Source organism: Jatropha curcas, chromosome 4 (assembly GCF_041381405.1).
Source record: "Jatropha curcas cultivar XTBG-Jc1 chromosome 4, XTBG_Jcur_1.0, whole genome shotgun sequence".
NCBI classification, from domain to species: domain Eukaryota; kingdom Viridiplantae; phylum Streptophyta; class Magnoliopsida; order Malpighiales; family Euphorbiaceae; genus Jatropha; species Jatropha curcas.
The window spans coordinates 3,394,379-3,418,375 of record NC_143154.1 but is presented as its reverse complement, the minus strand read 5'-3'; the positions used below and the strand labels follow the sequence as shown (position 1 = coordinate 3,418,375).

The 23,997-nt window shown below is 31.2% G+C and overlaps 1 protein-coding gene and 1 long non-coding RNA gene across 6 annotated transcripts; one reads left to right on the top strand and one right to left on the bottom strand.

Moving 5' to 3' along the window:
• Positions 1 to 9,540: 9,540 nt before the first annotated feature.
• LOC105641165 (uncharacterized) lies at positions 9,541 to 14,884 on the bottom strand. Of its 5 annotated transcripts, XM_089720859.1 has the most exons (10): positions 14,667 to 14,882; positions 14,136 to 14,190; positions 13,587 to 13,710; positions 13,306 to 13,444; positions 13,017 to 13,221; positions 12,868 to 12,920; positions 12,460 to 12,497; positions 11,449 to 11,881; positions 10,516 to 10,811; positions 9,541 to 9,759 (listed from the first exon to the last, which is right to left on the bottom strand). In XM_089720859.1, the coding sequence occupies exons 3-9, from the start codon at positions 13,655 to 13,657 to the stop codon at positions 10,572 to 10,574; spliced, it is 1,179 nt and encodes a 392-aa protein (XP_089576985.1). In that variant the 5' UTR covers positions 13,658 to 13,710; positions 14,136 to 14,190; positions 14,667 to 14,882; the 3' UTR covers positions 9,541 to 9,759; positions 10,516 to 10,571. The 5 variants fall into 5 exon arrangements, with proteins under 5 accessions (XP_089576985.1, XP_089576984.1, XP_089576982.1 ...); XM_089720858.1 differs by having other exon boundaries at positions 9,541 to 9,741; positions 13,017 to 13,444; positions 14,667 to 14,884; XM_089720856.1 differs by having other exon boundaries at positions 13,017 to 13,444; positions 14,667 to 14,883.
• Positions 14,885 to 18,392: 3,508 nt separating this feature from the next.
• LOC149496697 (uncharacterized) lies at positions 18,393 to 21,262 on the top strand. The gene is made up of 2 exons (XR_016320674.1): positions 18,393 to 18,846; positions 20,956 to 21,262. It is a non-coding gene; the product is annotated as an uncharacterized LOC149496697 (long non-coding RNA).
• The last annotated feature ends 2,735 nt before the right edge of the window (positions 21,263 to 23,997 follow it).

The window sequence follows — 23,997 nt, the reverse complement described above, 5'->3', positions numbered from 1 at the left end:
AAGAGTGGGAGATAAAATGTGGGAAGGCGATGTATGTGTTGACGGTTGCAGTAGAAGATGAGCAGATGCAACGAATCAAGTCGGCTAAAACACCAAAGGAAGCATGGGACATCCTCAAGTCTGCTTTCACCAAGAAGAATGAAGTAAAACTACAACAGCTCGAAAACGAGTTGTTCTCAATCTCGCAACATAACATCACTGTAAGTCAATACTTCTCTAAAGTAAAATCTTTATGTGAGGAGATTTCAAAATTAGATCTAGACAATGAGACAAGGATGAGGAGGATCATCATCCACGGTCTAAGACCTGAATTTAAGGGTCTTGTGACTGCTACTCGTGGTTGGGCTACACAACCAACCCTAGACGAGTTAGAGAATATCTTGTCCAATGAAGAGACTTTGGACGAAAAAATGTCTAAAGTAACTTTGAAGGATGATGAGAAGGCTCTCTTTGCTAAAAAGAGGGGATTTCGAAAAGTTGCGAGAGTAGATGGTGGAAAAGAAAGGAGCAATCAACAAGGATGGAGAAAGCAAAAGTGGAGACCATCACAATAAGGAGGACCAAGGCCAAGACATAGGAAAGACGACTGGCGAGAAAGTGATCGTTACTATAAGTGCAACAAAAGAGGACATTTTGCCCGAGAATGTCGAAGCAGACGAGTAGAAGGAAACACAGCAAAAACCCAGAACGAGCAACAAAATGAAGAGGAATGGGATATTCACAGTTCCTTTGTTCAGGAGGAAGAATATTCGCTACAAAAGCTAGTAGAGATGATGATAAAAGGACCCGAGCAGGAATCATCATTAATATCTGTAAGTGATAGAATCAACCATGTTGATGATTGGATAGTTGATTCTGGAAGTTCTAATCACATGACAGGAAACAAGGAGAAATTCTCGAATGTATCCAATTATGATGGAGGTCGTGTTGTAGTCACAGCAAATAACATGAGATAGCCAATAGCTCACATTGGAAAGACAACCATTGTTTCTCCCTCTAGTAAGGAGAAAATGGAGTTACTTATGGTTTACCATGTGCCAAGGATGAAGAAAAACTTGCTCTTTGTATCATAAATAGCAAGTGCAGGTAATTATGTGGTATTCGGTCCTGATAATGTGAAGGTTTATCGTAACCTTAAATTAATCGGAGATCCAGTCATGGAAGGATGACGAGTAGAATCAATCTACATCATGTCAGCACAAGAAGCCTATGTTCACCGAACAAGAAAGAGTGAGACAACTGACTTGTGGCACGCTCGTCTGGGACATGTTAGTTATCACAAGCTTAAGGTGATGATGAAGAAGTCCATGCTTAAAGGTCTTCCTTAATTGGAATGCCGAGAAGGCACTATATGTGCTGGATGCCAATATGGAAAAGCTCACCAACTTCCCTTTGAAGAGTCAAAACATAGAGCCAAGGTGCCATTGGAGTTAATACATTCAGATGTTCTTGGACGGATCAAGCAACCTACAAACAGTAACATGAGGTACATGATTACTTTCATCGACGACTACTCGAGATATGTTTGGGTAGATTTCATGGTAGAGAAGTCGGAAGTTTTTGAAAAATTCAAAGCTTTCAAGAACAAAGTTGAGAAAGAAGTCAAAAATAAAATTAGATGCCTTCGCACCGACAATGATGGAGAGTACACGTCTGACGAATTCACTAAATATTGCCAAGAGCAAGGCATTGGAAGGCAATTCACGTGTCCAAGAACACCGCAGCAAAATCGAGTTGTTGAGAGAAAGAATCGACACCTAATGGAGATTTGTAGGAGTTTGCTCCATGCGAAGAATGTGCCGGCTAGATTTTGGGCAGAGTGCATGAAGACAGTTGTGTACGTCACCAACAGACTGCCTTAAGCAAGACTGGAGTTTACATCCCCATTCTAGAAACTGTGGAACATTAAACCAACTATAAGTCATTTTTGCGTTTTTGGATGTGTGTGTTATGTCTTCGTTCCGGATGAACTTCGAAGCAAGTTTGACAAAAAGGCACTTCGCTGCATATTCGTTGGTTATGATGAGCAAAGAAAAGGCTAGAGACGTTGTGATCCTATAACTAACAAGTGCCATATTTCACGAAATGTGGTCTTTGATGAGACATCGTCTTGGTGGTCATCTCAAGCAACCATGCTACCAGACTCAAAAGAAATTCAAGAAAAAGTTGAAAAGAAGATAGGAGAGGGAGAGTTCATCCTAGAGAAAGGTCAAGCAGAGCCATCCAGAGTTCAAGAGAAATCGAAGAGCCCATGGAAGATAGGTGTATATGAACAACAGCAGCCAAGTCAAGAAGAAAAAGATCCAAATTATCCTCTACTTCGGCGATCGGCTCGAGAAAGAAGGCCTAATCCAAAATATGCAAATGCTGTTATAGCAGAGATAAAGGAGCCAACAGCTTATGAAGAAGCATCAAAGAAGATGGAGAGGACTACTGCGATGGAAGAAGAAATTGTTGCTCTGGAGCAAAATCAAACATGGGAATTAGTGCCAAAACCAAGAGATGTGAAACCTATCTCTTGCAAATGGGTCTACAAAATCAAAACTCGCTCGGATGGATCAATTGAGCGATACAAAGCAAGACTGGTTGCTCATGGATTTTCTCAGCAGTATGGCTTGGACTATGATGAGACATTTAGTCCAGTTGCCAAGATCACTACTGTGCGAGTATTACTAGCTTTAGCAGCTAGTAAGTCATGGCCTTTGTGGCAGATCGATGTGAAGAACACATTCTTACATGGTGAAGTTGATCATGAAATATACATGGAGCAACCACTAGGGTTCAGAAGTCTTGAAAATCCTAACTATGTGTGTAAGCTAAGGAAAGCTCTCTATGGTCTAGAATAAGCACCGAGGGCTTGGTATGGCAAGATTGCAGAATTCCTTGTCAAGAATGGATATGTTATGGCACTAGCAGACTCCAGCTTGTTTATGAAAGATCAGGAAGGAAGACTAGCTATAGTGCTAGTATACGTTGATGATTTAATAGTCACTGGCGACAACATCGAAGAGATTCAACTCATCCGAGAAAATTTGGCTACTCGTTTCAAGATGAAAGAGATAGGAAAGCTCAGGGATTTCCTTGGATTGGAGATAGAAGAAGCCAAGGAAGGTTTGTACCTCGGACAACAGAAGTATGCAAAGATCTGCTGAAGAGGTTTGGAATGATGGAATGCAAGCCGATATCTACTCCAATGGATGCTAATATCAAGCTGTGTGCTCATGAAGGGAATGATCTCCAAGATGCTACTATGTATAGGCAACTAGTGGGAAGCCTAATCTATCTCACTATGACACGGATGGACATTTCCTTTGCAGTTGGAGTAGTTAGCCGATTTATGCAGAAGCCTAAGAAACCTCACTTGGAAGCAGTTCGAAGAATATTGAGATATGTCAAAAGTACAATCGATTATGGGATCTTTTATAATAGAGGTGAAATTATCAAGTTGGAAGGATATTGCGATGCTGATTATGCAGGAGATCACGACACTCGGCACTCGACAACAGGCTATGCATTTAGTCTTGGTTCAGGAGCAATCTCTTGGTGCAGCAAGAGACAACCTACAGCGTCACTTTCCACTACAGAAGTTGAGTATCGAGCAGTAGCAACAACAGCTCAGGAAAGTGTTTGGTTGTCACAGCTTATGAACGATCTGCATCAACCCATCAACTATCTGATTCCATTGAATTGTGATAGTCATTCGGCTATACAAATGGCTGAGAATCCGATATTTCATGCAAGAACAAAACACGTGGAGGTTCACTATCACTTTATCAGAGAGAAGGTTCTACAAGGAGAGATAAAAATGAAATATATCAAGACGGAGGATCAGCCAGTTGATATTTTTACAAAAAAGTTTAAACACAAATAAATATGAAAATTTTCGCCAACAGTTGGGAATGACGAAGAAAGAGAAATTAATCATTGAGGGAGAGTATTAAATATCACCGATTAATTTAGAAAAGTCACCACCAAAATGGACTGCCATAATAAGTCAAGACTTGGAAAGCCTTTAGCCCAAAGATAGTTGATCCAAGCCTACAAAGTGTGTAAATACCTAGGGCATTCTAGAATACTCCCACTCAAAGATATTTTGTGAAATGTCTACCTAACTCTAGAATGTTCCTTGTAATCTAGATCGTCCATTTTTGTAAGCAAATCTTAGCCGTACATTGAGGAGGTGGAAATGCCTATAAATACCACCCCTCCTCTCATTTGTAAGCACCAAGCAAAAACCAAGTAAGTAATCATTTCCTTAAGCTTTGTGAATATTTGCTTCTTATTAATACAATTATATTTGGTGTTTTGTGTTAGTATTAATTTGGTTGCCTTTCCCGTTATTATTTTTGGTGTTATAAATTATTAATCAATCTTGGAGTTTATCACTGCACTGATAACCAACACCCTTATCTATGTGTGACGAGCTCCAAAAGATTATGAATGCTTACTGGTGGTGCAAAAGGCAATGTCAATAATAAGATTTTACTGGTTCTCTTGGATAAGATGTGTCAAAGTAAGAGAGATGGTAGGATGGGGTTTAGAGATTTGCATTATTTTAACATTGCTATGCAAATCAAGTAGGGATAAGGCTAATTATCGAGCCTAATACTCTTATTCATAATGTTCTCAAAGCTAAATATTTTCTTGATAAGGATTTTTTGTTGACGTCTATAGGACATAATTTGAGTTTCACTTGGAAGAGTATTGTGTTTGCTACGGATATGTTAAAATAAGGCATCAGATAGAGACTGAAGGATGGTAAGAGTATTTTAGCTTGCATGGATCCCTAGATTCCTAAGGATAATATTTTTATGGTTGAGGAGGTCGTATTTTATTGATTTGGACATGAGAATTTATGATCTTATTAAAACTGGCACTAAAGAGTGGGATAATGATAAAGTAATTGAGCTTTTTAATTTAAGGAATTGTAGAGCCATCCTTAATATTCTCTTAAGCTTGGCTAATAAGGGTAAATAGACTTATCTAGTATTTTGAAAAAAAGAGCGTTTACAGTATTAAATCGGGATGTTATTAGTTGTAATAAAATTTGGTGCCTAATTAATTATCCCTCCTAAGATGAGAGAATTTACTTGGAGGGCCTTAATGGGTATCATCCCTACCGGTGGTAAGTGAAGTGAGAACAATATTAATGTGGTTAGGAATTATCTTAATTGTAGCATAGATGAGGATTGTGCTCAAGTCCTTTATAAGCGTCATAAGGCTGTGGGATCATTTTGGTATTATTGTTCCTCTTAATGCTTCTTCTTTTAAAAATTGTTTGATGCAAGTTATTGATAATCTTAGGTTTGACAAAAAAAGAAGATATCTTTTATTGTTTAAGACTTATGGAGGGCTAGAAATTGGTTGCTTTAGAATAATGAGGAGTTATCTACTTATCCTCGGTAATTCAAGTATACAACTTCAAGATTGGAGGAATTATGCAAAGTTCAACTCCTATGTGTATCTAAAGTGCTCAACTAGCACGCAAATATGTCATGTGCAACACAAGTCCATGCAGCTACATTGTCTAGCATAAATTACGATGAGTCAACATCCTTAAATTTCTTCTCAAGCCCATGCACCTTTATCTAATTAGTCTATGGAATTTTATGGTTGTGCTCCTCTTTCAAATCATCCAATTCAATCCCCTCATACTCACGAGTGGCAAGGCTTTGTGGTTTGGATAATTTTCAACAATCTTCACATGGCAGCTTATGGCGTGGTCTTTGAGATTATGGAAGGAAGGTTTATCAAGGCTCTCTCAAGATTTTTTAATAACTACAGAGACTTTCTGATGGTTGAAGCCCTTGCTCTTTGACATTATCTAAGCTGGGTTGAAAATAATATTTTTTTTTTTCTCCTGACTGTGTTTTTTCAGATTCTCAATCTTTGGTTCTTGCTCTTCAGCCCTCTGAAGGCGACTTGTTGAAATTGGATATTGTGATTTCAGATTACAGGTTGATTTTAGATCGAAAATCTAATGTGAATGTTAGATGGATTAGGAGATGAGCAAATGTAGGAGGCTGACACCTTAGCTAGAGCCTCCTACTTATATGCTCGTTCCCAATACTGGAACTTTATTACTAATGTTTTGTTACTCTATTATGGGTCAGATTAATACATTTAGGTATTTTTCAAAAAAAAAAAAAAAAAAAAAAAAAAAAAAAAAAAAAAGAGGAACTCGCACAAGTAGGAAGATCCAATTCACCTTTCACCAACTTCACAACGAAAAGTATTACATCCCATAGGATCATTGCTAGACCACAAGAACATCGAGTTCACCTTTTCATATTTGGATATTTGAAAGAAAAATAAGGAGGGAAAACGATTTTATGAATAATAAAATTATGAGTTTAACCTTTATTTTTTTAGCAATAAATTACAATGAATAGGGATAAAATTGTAATTTTAATCATTTTTCTAATTGCAGAGAAAATGACATGTTGGTCCCATAATTCATTTTTTTCTCTATATTTTCTTTCCTTCCATATTTTCTTCGTTCCCAAATAAGTGGAAGAAAGAAAATCGGTACTATTTTCCTTCTCAATTTTTTTCCTCTCTTATTTTCCACCAATCCAAACATAATGTTAATGTTGATTTTCTAGATAAAATATAATTTTTGCTCTCTTACTTATTTACCTGATGACACCTAGCGATTATAGATTGTTTGGATGGAGGTAAAATATAAGAAGAATGTAGAATAGAGGTGAGAATGCCTTGATATTCTCAAAATCTCTTGTTTGGTTTAGATATATTAAAGAGAATGTAAAATAAATTGATTTACACCATTTCTACTCTATTTTCACTCCATTTTGTGATGAAAATAAATAGTAAAATTTTACACCCTTATTTTACTTCCACCTTTATTTTACTTCCTCCCTCTACTCAAACATAGTAATAGCGGTTAACTTATGGTAGTTGACAATTGACAATGAGAGAGTAAAAAACCCTTAAATAGCAGTTTAAAATCCAAATGTCAAATGTTGATTTCATCACCCAGTTATTCATCTAAACAAAAATACAAAAATTATATTGTATATAAGCTTCTGCCCTTGTTACTTGACTTGAAGGGAGCAAATCCATAGAAAAATAAGTTTCTCATGGTAGGTCAAGTTGAATAATCTCAACCTCGTCTTCAAAATAAAATAATAAGAGGATTAAGTATAATTAGTAGTAATTAGATTATAGTTAATGTTTTCTTTTTTTCATGGATTATATTTCTTAGATTTGTAATTTTTAGGTAAAATCCTTGCATTTTTATTTTGTGCTCATTCATCAATATATTTCTTTTTGTGCGTGTTTTTGATTACTTCTCAAAATTTCTTAATTATGCAATGGATAAAAGAACAAAAGAGATTAATTATAATAAGGTTTTTTATCAAAATAATAATGCCAAATGATTTATACTCATTCACATATATATATATATATATGTTAGTGTAGGTGTGTATCTATGCATGTATGTCTATCAAAATTTTAGGATTGGTCATTTATTTCAGTTCTTAATTGTGATTTCGCGAATAAATTGTGATAAAAGGTAATGTAATTATTAATTACAGTTAAAGAAAAGTAATATAATTAAATATATTTCTAATTTTATAGAAATTTTGAGCATAATGAACAAGCAAATTATGCAGCTAGGCTAGCTAGTCTTAATTTGTATAGCTGTTATAACTAGCTGAAGCCTAGCCTACGATGTGAGTGTTTAATAAGAGAGAAAAGAGCGACATTAAGAGTTGGAAGACATTAAAATTGAGTTTGTTTATAGAAAACAGTTTTTTATGTTTATTTTTTATTTTTATTTTTTAATAAAATAATTTTTTTTAAAAAATGAAAATTAAAAAACAAAAAATGTAAAATACGTTCACTTGATAATAATAAAAATACTATATTTTAATTTAACTTCATAAACATTATTCATAATTTTCATAATTAAAAGAAATAAAATATTATAAAATAAATTTAAAAATTTTGTATGTAAAAGTTTTTGAATTTTTACTATAGATTATTTATAATCATAATATCATTTTTTTTATCATTTTTTCAAATTTTTTAAAAATCAAGGATATAATATATTTGTAATATTAAAATTAATTATTTATTAAAGCATAATATAAAAATTTTATTATTTTAAATATTTTTATTTTTTCAAATAAAAATATTTTATAGAAAAAATTATTTATAGATATTATAATTTTCGTTATGAAAATGTCATTTTATAAAAGTGGAAAACAGTTAGAAAACATGTTTTTTGTTATAAAGGAAAATTCTAGAAAATAACTTAAAACTGTTTTCGAAATCTTAAGTTAAATTTTGGAAAACTGTTTTCTAGTTTTTCAAATAGAAAACTGACTGATTTGAATACAAAACTTTATTTTCCAGTTTTCTTGGAAACTTTTCTAAAAAATTATTCCAATTTTCTACAAGGGATCGCACCATAAGGTTGTGTATCTGTCCCGTCCCTCTTTATTATCTAGGTTGTATTCCACGGTTTGTTTTTAAATAGCTTTTAGCGTTTTTGACTGATCAAAACATTAAATGATACTCCTTTTGGGTGTTTATTTTATCCAAAATATAAGTGTTTTAAGTATTTTAAGGAGTAACAAATAATATTTTTTCAATGCTACCCTTATTTATAATAGATACAATAACTACATTCACAAATTATAGTTTTGAGATAAAGCATAATTTAGTCAAGTTACTCTTAAGTTTAATATAATTTAAAAGAATTAATTATTTCCTTAATTTTCGTGAAAAACCGACTGTATATTAAGACAAATAGTGTATTTTTATAGTGTCTGGTAACACAATGTTTAAATTAACTTTTAGAGGTTAAGATAATGTTTTATAAAAAATTAACCTATCTAACGTTTAGCTTTTAGCGTTTGAGAAAAAGTTACTCAAACAACTTAACACTACTAAAATAGTTACCATCTACCAGAACAGCTAATTTTGCCACGACTCTAGTTTTATGTATTTCTGACATCTTATTAGGATATTTCTTCAAAACTGAACAGTGGATGATCTTCTCTCTTTGATGTTGCTAAGGTTATGTCTCAAGCTTTTCATGGGCTAATTTCACTTGTCGTACTTTAACTATAAACATTATTACATTAGCGTTCTTAACATTTAATTTGCTACGCAAAAATATATAAACTTTAATTAATGTTACATAAAAAAGGCATCCGTTAATTTTCCGTTGGAGAGTAGAGGGAAAGTTGATCAGAGGCTTTTAAAGTATTTTAAATAAAAAAATTGCCACCTCGGCCGTAACTTTTCACTTTCTCTCTCCCTCATCCCCAAACTTACCTCACCAGAAAACTGCAAAATCAGTAGCAAAATTACGGCTATAAGGATTTGGTGTAGAGCAAAACCAACAGCTTTTTTGGAATTAATTAGTTTTGTCATCCCTTCAATTAATTCTATTATTTCCGTTTCATTGAATTTTTGAACTTAACCATACCCAAATTGTATTTCCCCTAAGCAAGAAAGTCTCTCACATATAATATAAAATTACATTTCTCCAAAGAACCCCCAGACTATGATAAATAATTAAGATTATAATTTTGTGATAAAACTTTTTTCACAGTCTCTAAATTTTTAATAGCCAACCAAGAAAAAATGAAAAATTTTCCAAGCGATCATACAGGAGATTTAGCTTTAGTCATGTGGTAAGACTCCACCAGTTACCGAGTCAGCCAGGTTTGGAGTCTCACCCTCCCCACTATACGCCTCTTCCAACTGTAAATTTTTATGCAACTGTCAACCAAAATTAAGCAAATCAATAAATAAAGCATAAGCAAAATTTCAAACCAAAAAAAGGAAAAGCAAAATAATAGGTCAAATTGCTGTTTTAGCTGAACGCTGCACTGCACTAAATTCCATCTTGATGGTAAAATTTCAACTAGTTAAAATTATCCTGCTTTGTTTGCATCTAGACAGAGTACTTCTGTTGAAAGTTATCATCTCTATATAGCTGAAAAACTACTATGGTTTCTCTGTGGCAGCCAAATCAATATACATCTAATCGCAGCTGTTCCTTCTTTTCCTTCTCCTCCTTTTACTTCTCCTCCTTTCTCCCTCTAGAAGTCTCCTAGAGACTGAAACTATTTTTTTTCTCTCTTCCCATGTGAAGTAATCATGTATTGGCTATCTGCCAAATTTACAATTCTGAAACCCTCATTAACCAAGCATTTAGCAGAACCCCAGAACTTCAAGCATAGATGTAGAAAAACTAGAAAAGTTGTTTTTCTTTATATATATACACAAACACACACACACACACACACACACACACACACACACATAAAAGTATGACCCATGACACTACTCATCATGTTGGACATGGAAAAGAGACATAACACTAGCTAGAGAAAGTGGAATTTACAATTAAATTGAGTAGATATTTGTTTTGCATAGTCCAAGTCTCCAAGATTTACTCATTTCAAGAAACTGTCAATGAAAAATACATTCAATGGCATAAGCAATCATACTGGGGTAGCAAGTAAATCATACCTTGCAGTTGGTGCTTGTCATGTTTGCTGATGCCACTGACAATGTAACTCAGGGGGTTACTCTAGTGACCTCCATGTCAAAAAATTATCAGTAATTGATTCTGCTAAAGGTTTTCTTGCCATGGGTTCAGTTCTTTTATTTTTGGCGGCTCTGATCTGATCTGCAAGTGAAACTTCTCTTTGAACCTTTTCTCTGTTCAAAATCTTTACATTCAATTTCTTCCAAGCTGGACTGTGGGAAATCAATGCTTCCCCCGGAGTAATTACCTGACTATTTATGGATTTCTTTTTCCGAATCTAAAGGAAAGACAATTATGGCATTGTTAAAACCAAAGATCATTAGACAAGCAACGAAGGAAACATTCATATGAAACCATACCAGATGCAGCGGTACAATGAAAAAGGACTCATTATGCAGGAAATGCTAGATTCATACTAAAGATACCAACAAACAAAATAACAATTGGAAAGAAAATAGCAATTTGATCTTCAAAGTGCATTGAACTATTTATTTTCAGCCGGTATAGCAGGGGGGTAAACACTCAAAGAAAGGAACAGGGTGCTTATGATTGTAAGTACTGGAATGAACAAGCTCCAAAATCAGAACCCAAGACAAGCAAGGATCTGCAATTCCTTTTCTTCACTCTGAAAGCCTAAATTTAAATTTCTCTTTATTGTTTTTATTAATAAAAACTTATTTTCTGCTAACAAATTCTATATTATCTTATTTCTAATAAATTATGATATTACAAATGAACCTCAAAAGATCTCCTGAAAAATTAATTAATTGATATGTTCACTACTAGATATAATTTTAAAACATTGAAAAAAGCAACAGCCTTTCTTTCAACCATTCACATTTATATGCACCCAAAATCAATGGTATACAGCATTCATGATAACGGTGGGTTTTATATTCATGTTATTTTTTAACCTTTGTTAATCTCTGTTGAATAGTCAACTCCTTGACAACTGAGAGCTTATCTGCTTTTCTCTTTGCTTTTCTGCCTGCCATTTTCTTTGCTTCTTCTCTTGCTTTTGCTTTCTCTTCCCTTTCTTTTCTCTTTTGAGCAAGCACTGCCATCTTTTCTGCTTTTGCCTGTGCTGCTCTCTCAGCTTTTATCTTCGCTAGCTCCTTTGCTTTAGCTTTGTCCATTGCATTCTGAAGCTGTTGGAGAGTTATTTCTTCTTTTATATTATCATAGCTGTCCCAATCTAGCTCTTGTTGGTGAATACCTCCTTTCCTTGCTGCTTCTGCTATGCTTTTGGTCCATGACAGAAAGAACTTCTCTCTTAGCCTTTTCCATTTCAAACGCTTACCCCAAAGTCGCCGAAGTGAAGAAACTATTTTTTCCTTGACTTCATCACTGCAATGGAATATGTTTTGACTCATATTGTCAGACTCCAATATAGCCTGTGCAACACATTTGTATCATGGTGGCCAATTAAATATGCAGGCTAAAGGACTAAATATTACACCTAAGATGCAAGAAATAGTTTACTGAGCATTGGCCCAGTTCTAATCATGATTACTAGAATATGCCTAAATATCATGAGAGCAGGTAGTTAAATTATTTTCTGTTGATTGTTGTCAGTTGTTATGAGGTAAAACTATTTTTCTCATGATCTTGAACTCACCAACATACAGTTACCAACTTTCAACTGGGTGAACCTTACTTGAAAACTAGTCAGATCACTACTCAGTCATTAGTAAGCATCCATGTTCCTTATCCCTTTATTTTTTTAGCATGTGTTAACAGAAATATGCTTTATACCGTTGGATCTAAATATTTATCCTTGGTGCCATAGCTGCTGCATGACTGATTCCAACTCTGATTATGGTTTGAATGCTTAATGACAATGCTTTCAGTTTCATAATACCATCTATCCATGTAGAATGTTAATAATATTCTCTTAGAAAGAAGGTAGATCAATTAAAGATTACCTATGGCCACAGGAATGTTCTGACATCTTCTTTCTAACCTGAAAGTGAAAGATTGAGGAAGAAAAAATAAAAAGGATTTTAGAACGGGGGAAAGGAAAGTAATACAAGAAGTAGGATATCTAATAGCAAAGTTTTGAATCCATGCAAGCAAAGAATTAATTAAGCTGAAAAATGACATGAAAGGAGTTTATTTTCTCTGCTAAGTAATAAAACTAGTTTAAAAAGTCTGGACTTTCAGTTACAATTACAAGAGCCAGTATAAACATAAGTGATCATGTATATCAATTAAGTGTTTATATTTAGAAAACAATGGTACAGTTATGCCAGATGGTATTAACCATTATCATTCCTAAAATGCCCATGCGGAACTCACTGTGCCACAACTAACTAGTTCTTACATGACTTCACCTGGGGATCTCTCAAGGCCTCTATTGTTCTCTTCTTGATTAGTGCACGAGTCTCTACAAACATTGAAAATTAAAACCACAATAGAACTGGTCAACTATATGACGCATATAAGTTGATGATTAATTAATTTTCATTCAAAAGGAAGTTACCTGCAGTATGTTTTCTGCCTTTGTTCCATGGTACCCTCCCCTTATTTCCATGTTTTCTCTTTCTTTTTGTTTGCTTCTCTTTCTGGTCAGTTGGACTTCTAGATGAGTCCTGGCAACTGTCCAGTAGACTATCTTCCTTCGAAGATAGAGTTTCAGCTAAATCCTGACCAAGTTTTAACTGGAAATGCTTGCCAAATCCGGATTCCTGCTCAACATCAACAGTGAATGCAAGGCTCCAGAACGGTGAAGTCTTGGGAAAGAAATTGAAAGAAGCATACAAGGGACATACACTCTTCAAAACCGATGTATGATAATTTGAATGTACCATGCTTGCTTGGAAATTTGTGTATTCCACCACATAACCCAAAGTTGGCAATAGAAAAGTGTTTGAACCACGATTACTTGGTGGATATGTGATAGACAATCTCCTGGTAGATGAGGAAAGAAGACTTTGTTTATATTTTTATGGAAATATCTAGATGCTAGTCATGATCTTAATTGGAATCGCTCTATCACAATACATCTTACAAGCATTAAAAACTTCAGTTTTCTTCGTGTTCTAGAACTCACCAGAATGTCAAGCGAGTGAAGTCCTTTAAACAATTTTGTAAGAGAACTGAGCAAACTGGATAGACCATCATCTGAATTGTTCTTTGATTACAAAGTATACTAATAAACTCACAGTTTTCTGCACCTGAGAAGGTGACAAATAATATAAACCAAATCAAGTGAAAAATTCAAAGGACAAACACAATAGAGATTTTTCCCCAAGAACTTCACTAAAACACAAAATCTAATCAAGTTCACTAAAGGTTGCAGATAGACCAAGCTGCTTGCTACCTACATACAGACTCAATAAGTTCATTAAATTACTGAATCAAGCTCAAGTTGTCAACTTGAACTTATTCATCATATTTGATGAGACATGCTCAATTCTATTTCCATAACTTGTCTAGAGCTTGTTTAACATCACCAACTCATTTATAAGCTTATAACGCAACACATGATTTAGCTTTTTCATAGGCATATATTGAAGTGCAAACATGTATTCATATATAAGCTTTATCAATACCTAGATTTTTATTTTGAACTTATTTATAAAGGTACGTGATAAAATACCTCAAATTATTTGAGCATCGCATGTTTGACTTGCTAAACTTTTTTCCCTCTTTTCCTGTTGTAAAACAAGAATAGTAAAAGGCAGAAAAACATCTTTAGCAAGCTAACCAACAAATGCATTTGATTACACAACATTCCATGGCTGCTCATCAAACCGCATGTTATAATATAGTTTCGAAAATTATGCATATAATTTGGCATAAAAAATGACTACTAAAATTATTAAATCCATAGAAATTTCTTATAATAATTTAGAACAATCAGAGAATAGTTAGTTTCAATGTTCAATTACTTGAATCTTCTCCAATTAGTTATTTTCTCGATTTCTGAACCTAAATTTGGCTGTGTAATTCGAATGGAGCGAGCTCAAAACGAAGACAAACTAAACTAGAGCTGTATTCAAACGGAAAAACATTTAAATAAATTGAAATTAAGCTGCATTTTTTAAGCTCGAAGTCCTCTATAATTTGCAAAGAACAAGGTAAAAGTTAAATGTATTAGAAATTATGTAGGGGAAGAATGAGAATAAACCTTTGCCGTGGAGAGTTTTGGTGGTGGCGGTTCTGCTGCAGGCGAGATGAGAATGTAGCTGCAGTTGAATTGCAGGAGAACGAGAAAATGGCGACAGGGATTAACGAAACGGTGCCGTGTATTCAGGAAGATAAGATAAAGAAGAGGGGGATAGAGTCGAGAGGTAAAAGGGAGGGCGTGGAGTTAGAAGGGAAATGCTACCATAATTTTGGAAAAACATTATTGGAGCAATTCCGGGGAAAATAAAAGGGTACAGTACTGTTTAGTCCCTGAGGTCCGAATTAATTCATTATTTTATCCTTTTATTGTGGTAAACCTAGACATGTCATATTACGGTTCCCAGAATCGGAACCGGTGGTTCGGAATATATATAACATTTCTCAAATGAAAATGGGCAATTTACATAAATAAAATTCACATTAATTTTTATTAATATTTTATCTTTGAAATTTTAATTTTAGTAAATTTAGAAAAAAAAAGTCATAAAAATATAAATTTATATAGATATTATTATTGGATTTAAATATAAAATATTATTACTTTATTGGTCGAACTAGTAAAACAATAAAAAATTATTATTCTGAAAATAGTATTAATAGAGTTTTATATAAGCTTAAACTATTAATCTTTAATTTGCTTGAAAAAAATCGTTGTCAACATTTAATATTTAATATTTTGATGGATAATTGCAATAATAATATTCTAAAAATCGGACCGGTCATTGAACCATGAAGGTAAGGGTCACTGAACCGGAGGGATACTGAGTTCAATACATTTCAACTAAATTTTAATGTTAAATATTTAAATATTTTTAATATACAATTAAAAATATAGGATTTATAAATCTAAAATAATTTTATAAAACGGATAAAAATTATATATGTTATATTCTTTAACTTACATAAGCCTAACATATATAAATATAAAACCTGATTTAATAAAAACTTTTAAATAATTATTAAAAAAATTTTTGATTTATTTTGAAAAATATAATAACAAAATAAAATAAAATATTATTATTATTATTGTTTTACAATTATTACTATTATAATTTTACCATTATTTTGCTACTTTACCATTATTAGTATATTATTTATTTATTACTTTACCACTATTATTATTGCCAACTGAAACGTAAACTAAACAGTATATTAAAACAATAACATGGTATAAATGGATCTGTAGAAACCACGTGCCTATTAAAAAAGTGTTTCTCAAGCATTGAAACATGAGATGGAAGGCAAAACGAAAGCCTTAGCTTTTTATTTCATACAAACAAAATACTATGGAGAGATAAACTTTAAATCTATCGTTGAAGTCCGACCATAGCGATGTAAGCCTCACCGCCAACATCAGGCTTAACAGCTCGACAATCCGCTTCAGGCGAAAGTGGTTCGGCCACCATTGGCTCCCGGAACAATCCACATGCTCCAACTTTCGTTTTTTATTTTTTCTTTTTATTTGTTGGTTTAATTTGAATTGTAGTAATTACTCAAATCAGTTCGCCCATTCTTATCCAATTTTCATCGATTCTCGGCGATTGTACCGGAACAATCCAATTTTTTTTTTTATTTGATTATCTAATCCATACCGGACCATAATCCAGTTTATGGCTAAACCAATCGGAGGCCGGTCCGGTTTAGTTTTAAGAACAATGGTTAATAATAATATGTATGTACATAAACTACCAAAATTTTTAAATTATAATGATTTTCATATTATAAGAGAATATACATGATATTTATTGATTAATTGGGTCTAAAAAAATAAAAAGTATTGAAATAAATCAAATTAACAAAGAAACTTAACCATTGATAATTTTATATATATAAATTAATAGTAAATCAATTATATATATTACAAAATGAACTATTCAAATTATTTATAATTATGCATTCAAAAAATCATTGGAAAACTCGTTTAAGCTTTACTTATATAAATTAAAATTTTAATTTAACAAATTGTAAATGAATAACTAAAATTTAAATTCTGGTAAGAATATAATTAAAAAATAATAAAAAAAGTTAAGCAGGAAAAAAGTGTTAGGTAAAATATAACTAAATAATAATAATAAAAGTAATTAAGTGAAAAAAAAAAAGCTATTGTGGTAAGAATTTTATTAAAACATAATAAAACCAATAAAAAGAAAACGTTGTACGATAAAAATGTAATTAACAAAAAGTAAAAGTTTTTAATAGATAAATTACTATTACGGCAAGTGATTTTCCATGCCGCTTATTTATATATTTATGTAGTCTATACTATATATAAAACTGGGAATGAGAGGGAGAATAATAAGATTAACTGGGTCACCCTTAATGAAATTTAAAATGTTCTAAATTATCGTTACTGATGGTTAAATTAAAAATTACAATTTATCAATTTATTGGATGTAATTTATTTTTTAATAAATATATATAATAATCAGTCATTGAAAATTTTTATATTTTATTTTTCAAATTTATTATTTATTTGATTTCATTTTGATTATAATTTAATGTGTTTTATTTAGGAGGAGTTAAAAATAGAAAAATATTTTTTTATTAATACTTTTTTTTAATGTTTGAATGATTTGATTGGATATATTTTTTAAACATAAATTTTCAAATAGAATAAAATTTAAATATAAATTTTAAAATTATATTGCATATAAATATTCTTATATGTAATTTTTTTTAATTCTTTCTATGAAAAATAATATAATTTCATGATAAACTGGTATACATGAAAATATTTAATTAATTTTTTTCTTCTCTTTGTTTCACTTTTTTTTTTCTTATAAACGATTATCTAAAATAAAAGTAACCTAATAGTTTTCCTTTTTTTAATTATAAAAAATAATATGTGATATTTTTCATTTATAATATTTTTAGAAATAATCAGATTATGGCAATAAGAGTGAAAAATTTGTACAATAATAACATTAATATAGATTTAATTTGTCTAATAGTCTCTTGTATATATTTATGTGAAATTTATATATATATATATATATATATATATATATATATATATATATATATAAATTAAAATTTATTAGTTGATTTGATAGAATTTATAAAAATTATTTTTTAAATAAATACATATAGATAATCAAGCATTCAAAATCTTTTAAGTTTTATCTTTTTAAAATTAATTTTTAATAAATATATATGATAATGAGACATTTAAAAATTTTTATATTTTATTTTTTAAATTTATTATTTATTTAATTTTATTTTGATTATAATGTAAATTTTTTTATTTAGGAGGGAGATAAAAATAGAAAAAATATTTTTTATAAATATTTTTTTTCTTTATGTTTGTAATGTTGGATATATTTTTTAAAAATAAATTTTCAAATAGAATAAATTTTTAAATATAAATTTTTGAAATTATATTACATATAAATATTCAGATATTTAATTTCTTTTTAGTTCTTTCTATGGAAAAATGAAACGACCCGAAAATTTAATTTCATAGAATTTTCGTTTAAAAACTAAATTTTTTATTTCAACCAATGAGATTATACCAGCTAGTATTTTATTATTGCTAAACTGGACCCGTAAACCAATTCGATTTTTGGAAAACCAAGCGAAAAACTCGAAAACGAAGCAAATTGAGCCAAATCATAGAATTAGACCAAACCGGTTCGAATCGAACCGAAATGGTCTGGAAGCTTTAGAATTCTCCTTTCTTTTCTTTTCTTTCTTTTTTCTTCTTTTCTTCTTCTTCCGGCAGCGTCGACCTCACCCTCCCCCTCTCCTCCTCTCGTTTTTCCGACCACCAGAGACCAGCGCCGCGCCTCCTCGCCGCAGCAGCTCCGGCCTCTCCTTCCCTCTCTCCATTCACTTCCAGCGAGAGCAGCTATCGTAGAGCAGCTATCGTAGGAAGAGCTGCGACCTTACCTCGACCGGAATCGCGTCGTAGTCTCCTCTTCGGCTCTCCGGCGACGCCAGACGCTCCAAACGACGGCGTAGCTCCGACCCTCTCTCGCTCCGTTCTGGCTGGCACAGAAAATCACAAGGTGTTGCGATTGTGGCTTGCGATCAGTCTGCTCCTCGTCCCTCTTCCCGTTTTCCCGCGAGCCCAGCCAAGGACCGGCCGAACTACGTTTCTCCTCATCTCCAGCGGCCCTCCGGCCACCTTCCCACCCATTTTCGGTCAAGCTATCGCCGACAGCAGTGGTTTTGATTTTAAGGTTCGTTTTCGGCTACTTTTAATGAGCATATTCAATTTTTCCGTCATATTTCTGGACTAGGTGAGCCATAATTCAATCCTTTTGAGTTGTTTCTTGAGTTTTTCATTTGAGATTATGATTTGTAGTATTATTGGAATGTTAGGAATTAACCCTTCGTTAGCTACTGTTAGTATTGAAAGGAACTTTAAGCGTTACTCTTAAAAAAAAAAAATTTTGATTGTGAATCGCAATTTAACATGCTTATAAATCAACCAATAAATTTACTGCAGGTTTAGGCGGAAGAAGTTGAGAAATTTGGAATGGCAGTAGCCATTTTAGTCTCTTTGCCTTAAACTCTTTTTGATATGGATTATGTGATTGGGATTTTAATTTGTGATGGGAATGAGTTGAACTTATGCATATGTGTTATATATATATATATATATATATATATATATATATATATATATATATATATATATATATATAAGTTTAGGAGTTAAGGAACATATATCTTTTTGGCGGGCAGCAGCTATCTTGAATATGTTGTGTTCTTTTAATAGGTTAACATGAAATGGATATATATTTTCCTTGATGTTCTTATACTTGTTGGGGTTGGTATGTATGTTTAAGTTGTGTATTGGATTACTTAAGAGATGAGATTACTAAATTGCAATTTAATGGAAACATTAGTACGTAATGCCTAATCTAGAATTTTAGTAATGATTAAAGAATGGTGGATATATTTTGGGTATTAAATAGAAAATTTTGAATTCCTTGAGCTAGCAGCAATTAATTAGTTGGTTCTTTGAATTATAATGTTTGGGATGGTTATTTGAAGTTGTAATTTAAGTTCTTGTAGGGTAGTGAGTTAGCTAGTTTGTAAAATATGAAAATTTAATCATAAAGCCTAGACTTTTGGATTTGGCAGCAATTATTTCAATTTTTTTTTTTTTTTGGTAAGTTGTAGCCTAGTATAGTACATTTAAGTTGTAAATTTGATTTTTGATAGGAATAGTTAGCTAATGTTTAATCCATGATTTTAACATAGAAAACTTTGATTTCTGCAAGTTGGCATCAATCATTTGAGTTTTTTTTTGTGTTGCATTAGAAGGACGCATTTATAAACAAGTAATGTATAATGGATAGGCGATTTAAATGGTTTGTTAGCTATGACGTTGCTATTGAAGGAGGATGGGAATTAAATTGATTGATTGCTCGATGGATGGGCTGTGTGTATTGATTGATAAATATATATAATATTGTGATATTTGAGCAGGTAGATAGTCCAATTTTTAGGGGAGGTGCTGACGAAATTTCAATAGAACATAATAAATAAGCTTATTTAGATAAATTCTATAATTCGATACATAATAAATAAAGTGCTCTAATTATTTATTTATTTATTATCATTATTATTCATTTAAGTATTCCATTATTTATTTATTTTCATTATTATTGTTTATTATTATTATTTATTTTATTATTGTTGTTTATTGTTAACACTATTTACTTATTTATTTGCATTTGATTTTGGATGTCTAATTGTGCATTGCATTATGATGTTTAATTGATTAATATGCTTGCATTTAATTGCAATACTTGATTAATTGTGTTGTGATATTGCTGTGCTTTGTTTGTGTGGGATTGGGATGAAGTGGGTCACCATGGGACTGTGAGGACGGTATACCGTCGGCCAGTATGGGGAGATTGGCGCCCCCGTGTGCACCTACCGTTACCGTTAACCACAGGGTGGCCTCCTGATGGTATGGAAAAGAAAAGAGAGAGATTGGAAAAACAAGGAGAGGGCTGGTCAAGTGAGGATTAAACCGGTCGGCCAGTATGAGGGATCGGCTCCCTGGTGCACACGTTATGAGAGGATGGGTCATGTGGGAGGACGGCTCATCGGGGGATTCGGTAACGCCACTGACCAATTTCCACTTGATATGATTATATGAAGATGTTAATGATTGTGAGTGCTAGTGATTTGCCATTTGTGTGACTGGCTGCGTGAGCATACAACTAGTCGGATGACTAGATTGATATGTTTACATATTTGTGTGACTGCGTGTGTTGTGCAATAATCATTACTCTTAGAAAACTCACATGTCTTGTTTGATTTTTTTTCAGGAAGTAAGTTTTCCTTTAATCCGATTTAGGCTATGTTTCTTCGACGCATGGCAATAGAGAAATTTTCCTAGTTCCATAATTATTTTACTATGTAATTATGTGTATAAAAAGCTATGTATACTAAAGAGTTCGTGACTCCGCAGTTGTAGGATTTACATATATTTAGTCGTGTATTAACATAGACAAAATAATTCTGTAAGCCCATATTAGAATGTGATGTACTGTAAATTGGGCCTGAACTATGGAATGCTGTAGAAGATAAACTTGGGCCGAGAAATAATAAAATATTGAGGTTTATTTTTCATAATCATATGGGCTGAATGTTGAAATTTATACCGAGATAATAGATTCTAGTGTTTCAGGCTTACTAGGGCCTCGGGGGTTTTAAACTTACCTGGGCCCTAGTGCCGGTTCGACCCACGGAATCGGGTCGTGACAAAAAAACAATATAATTTCACGATAAAATGGTGTATATGAGAATATTTAATAATTTTTTCATCCTCTTTCTTCTTCTTATAGACAATTATCTAAGATAAAAAATAATTACCTAATATTTTTTTTATTACAGAAAGAATATGTGATATTTTCTTTTGTGATACTCTGAGAAATAATCGGATTATGCCAATAAAGGGGGAAAAAATCTTGTATAATGATAAGAATAATAAATATAAAATTGATCAAATAATTTAAAAATATTTTTTATAAATATTATTTTTTTCTTTGAGTTTGTATAATTTGATTGGATATATTTTTTAAAAAGAAATTTTCAAATAGAATAAATTTTTAAATATAAAATTTTGAAATTATATTACATATAAATATTCTGATATTTAATTTTTTTTTTAGTTCTTTGTATGGAAAAAAAATAATTTCATGATAAAGTGGTGTATTTGACAATATTTAATTAATTTTTTCCGTCAATTTCTTTGTCTTATAGATGATTATCTAAGATGAAAAATAGTTACCTAATATTTTTTTTATTATAGGAAAAAATATGTGATACTTTTCTTTTATAATCTCTCAGAAATAATCGAATTATGGCAACAAAGGTAAAAAAATTTTATATAATAATAAGAATGATAAATATTTAATTGATCTGATAGTGTATGTGAAATTTGATATTTCTTTTAATCTTCTCTTGAATATATTTATGTGAAATATATACACACATTTAAACTATTTATCCCAAGAATATAGAGAGAAAGAAAATAATAAATAGTAAGTAGAAAGAAATTGTACAATACATTTTACCTGTTTTGCTCTTCGTTGGAGTTATTCAATATGTTCAAAAAATATTATTATTAGATTAATTAATTAAATATTATAGTAATTAATCGTGTAAGATTTCCTTAAAAAAAGAGAAATTATATCCCTTTGCAATTTTAGGGATATTTTTTAATGTTAAGGATATTTATGTTAGTTTTTAGTTTGCATATATATATATATATATATATATATATATATATATATTGTCTTTGTTTTTAGTAAAACGCTTCAATTGACCAACCTAAAAGTGCATGTAAAACTGATTAAACTAATTAGATTTTGAACTATATTTAATTTGAGGCTTTTTTCATTTTAAAAATTCACTTGAATTTTGATTTAATTTAGTGTGATTTTAAATTAAAGAGATCGTGTATGCTCACCTACCTAAAAGTAGTTTCAAAAGTTATTCCTCATTTTATTAAATAAAACCATTTGGTTAAAGATTGTGAAGCAAAACTTTTTTACAATATCATATATAATGAATTTCTTATTTGGTCAAACATGCAAAAAATTAATATTCTTGTAATTATTCATAAGTTCTATAGAATATTAACGATTTTATTTGAATCTTATTTGGTCTAAATGAAGTCTATATAATTTATATATAATTTTATGGGTAAATTATTATTTAGTCCCTCAGGTTTTACATAATTAACCAACTAATCCCAAGTTTTGAGCAAATATCTAGCTAGTCCCTCAGGTTTAACTCCGTCTAATTAAAAGGTCCTTCCGTTCGAAAAGTTGGTTTGTTTCCGTTAATTGAAGACTAAAAGACTAAAATACCCCTCCTTAGCTGACGTGGACCTTAAGGAAAATTATTATCTAGTCCCTCAGGTTTTACATAATTATCTAACTAATCTCAAGTTTTGCACAAATATCTAACTAGTCCCTCAGGTTTAACTCCGTCTAGTTGAAAGGTTCTTTCGTCTGAAAAGTTAGTTTTTTTCCATTAATTGAAGACTAAAAGACTAAAACACCCCTCCCTAGCTGACGTGGACTAGTATGAAGCGATAATGATATACCTAATTTGTTTCCTTTTTGTTCTTTCCATGCCATAATGATATACCTAGTTTATCTTTTGCACAGATAACCTTGCAATATTAATATTTATATTCAAAGTTATGAAATTATAATAATATAGGTGGCAATAATAATTACTTTTTTTATCTATAAATAACTATTATTTTAGAGTCGGTGTTTTCTCCGCAAATATCTTTTTTTTTTTTAGAATATTAATGAGTAATTAATTTTTTTTTCAATTTTATCCTTATTTATATTAAATTTAATAATTATTTTTATAATTTTCCAAAATCATATAACATCTCCTCTCTTACTTAAGGTTACGTAATAAAATTAATTAATATTTTTTTATAATTTATAAGAATAAATTTACTTACTTAATTAAACATTAAAAGTATTTATGAATAGATGGAATACTTTGTTTTTTTTTTTTTAGATTTTATCAATGATAATAGTAATGTTTCTTGATAAAATTTGCATATTAAATATGAATAAAATAGAAAATTATGTTTATTACTTTTTTTCTAAAAAAGAAACTATGATGATAATTTGGGGTAAAAAGAAAAATGAGGTATTTACTTTTTTGAAGCGGTATTTACTTTCATGATTCACTTAAATTTAATAATATTTAATTAGAACATCAAATTAATTTTTTTATCATTTATTTAATACTGTCTTTGTTCCATAATACTTGTCAGATTTGAGAAAATAGTTTGTTCTAAAATATTTGTCTTTTAGGAAAAATTATTATTTAGT

Bases quoted from the DNA above. Each gene is read 5' to 3' on its own strand.
- LOC105641165 (XM_089720858.1), bottom strand. From the start codon at position 13,657: ATGATGGTCTATCCAGTTTGCTCAGTTCTCTTACAAAATTGTTTAAAG. The intron at 13,445-13,586 runs GTGAGTTCTAGA...CTCATCTACCAG, and splicing joins TTCACTCGCTTGACATTCTG to GAGATTGTCTATCACATATC. The intron at 11,882-12,459 runs GTAATCTTTAAT...ATTCCATTGCAG, and splicing joins GAACATTCCTGTGGCCATAG to TGATGAAGTCAAGGAAAAAA.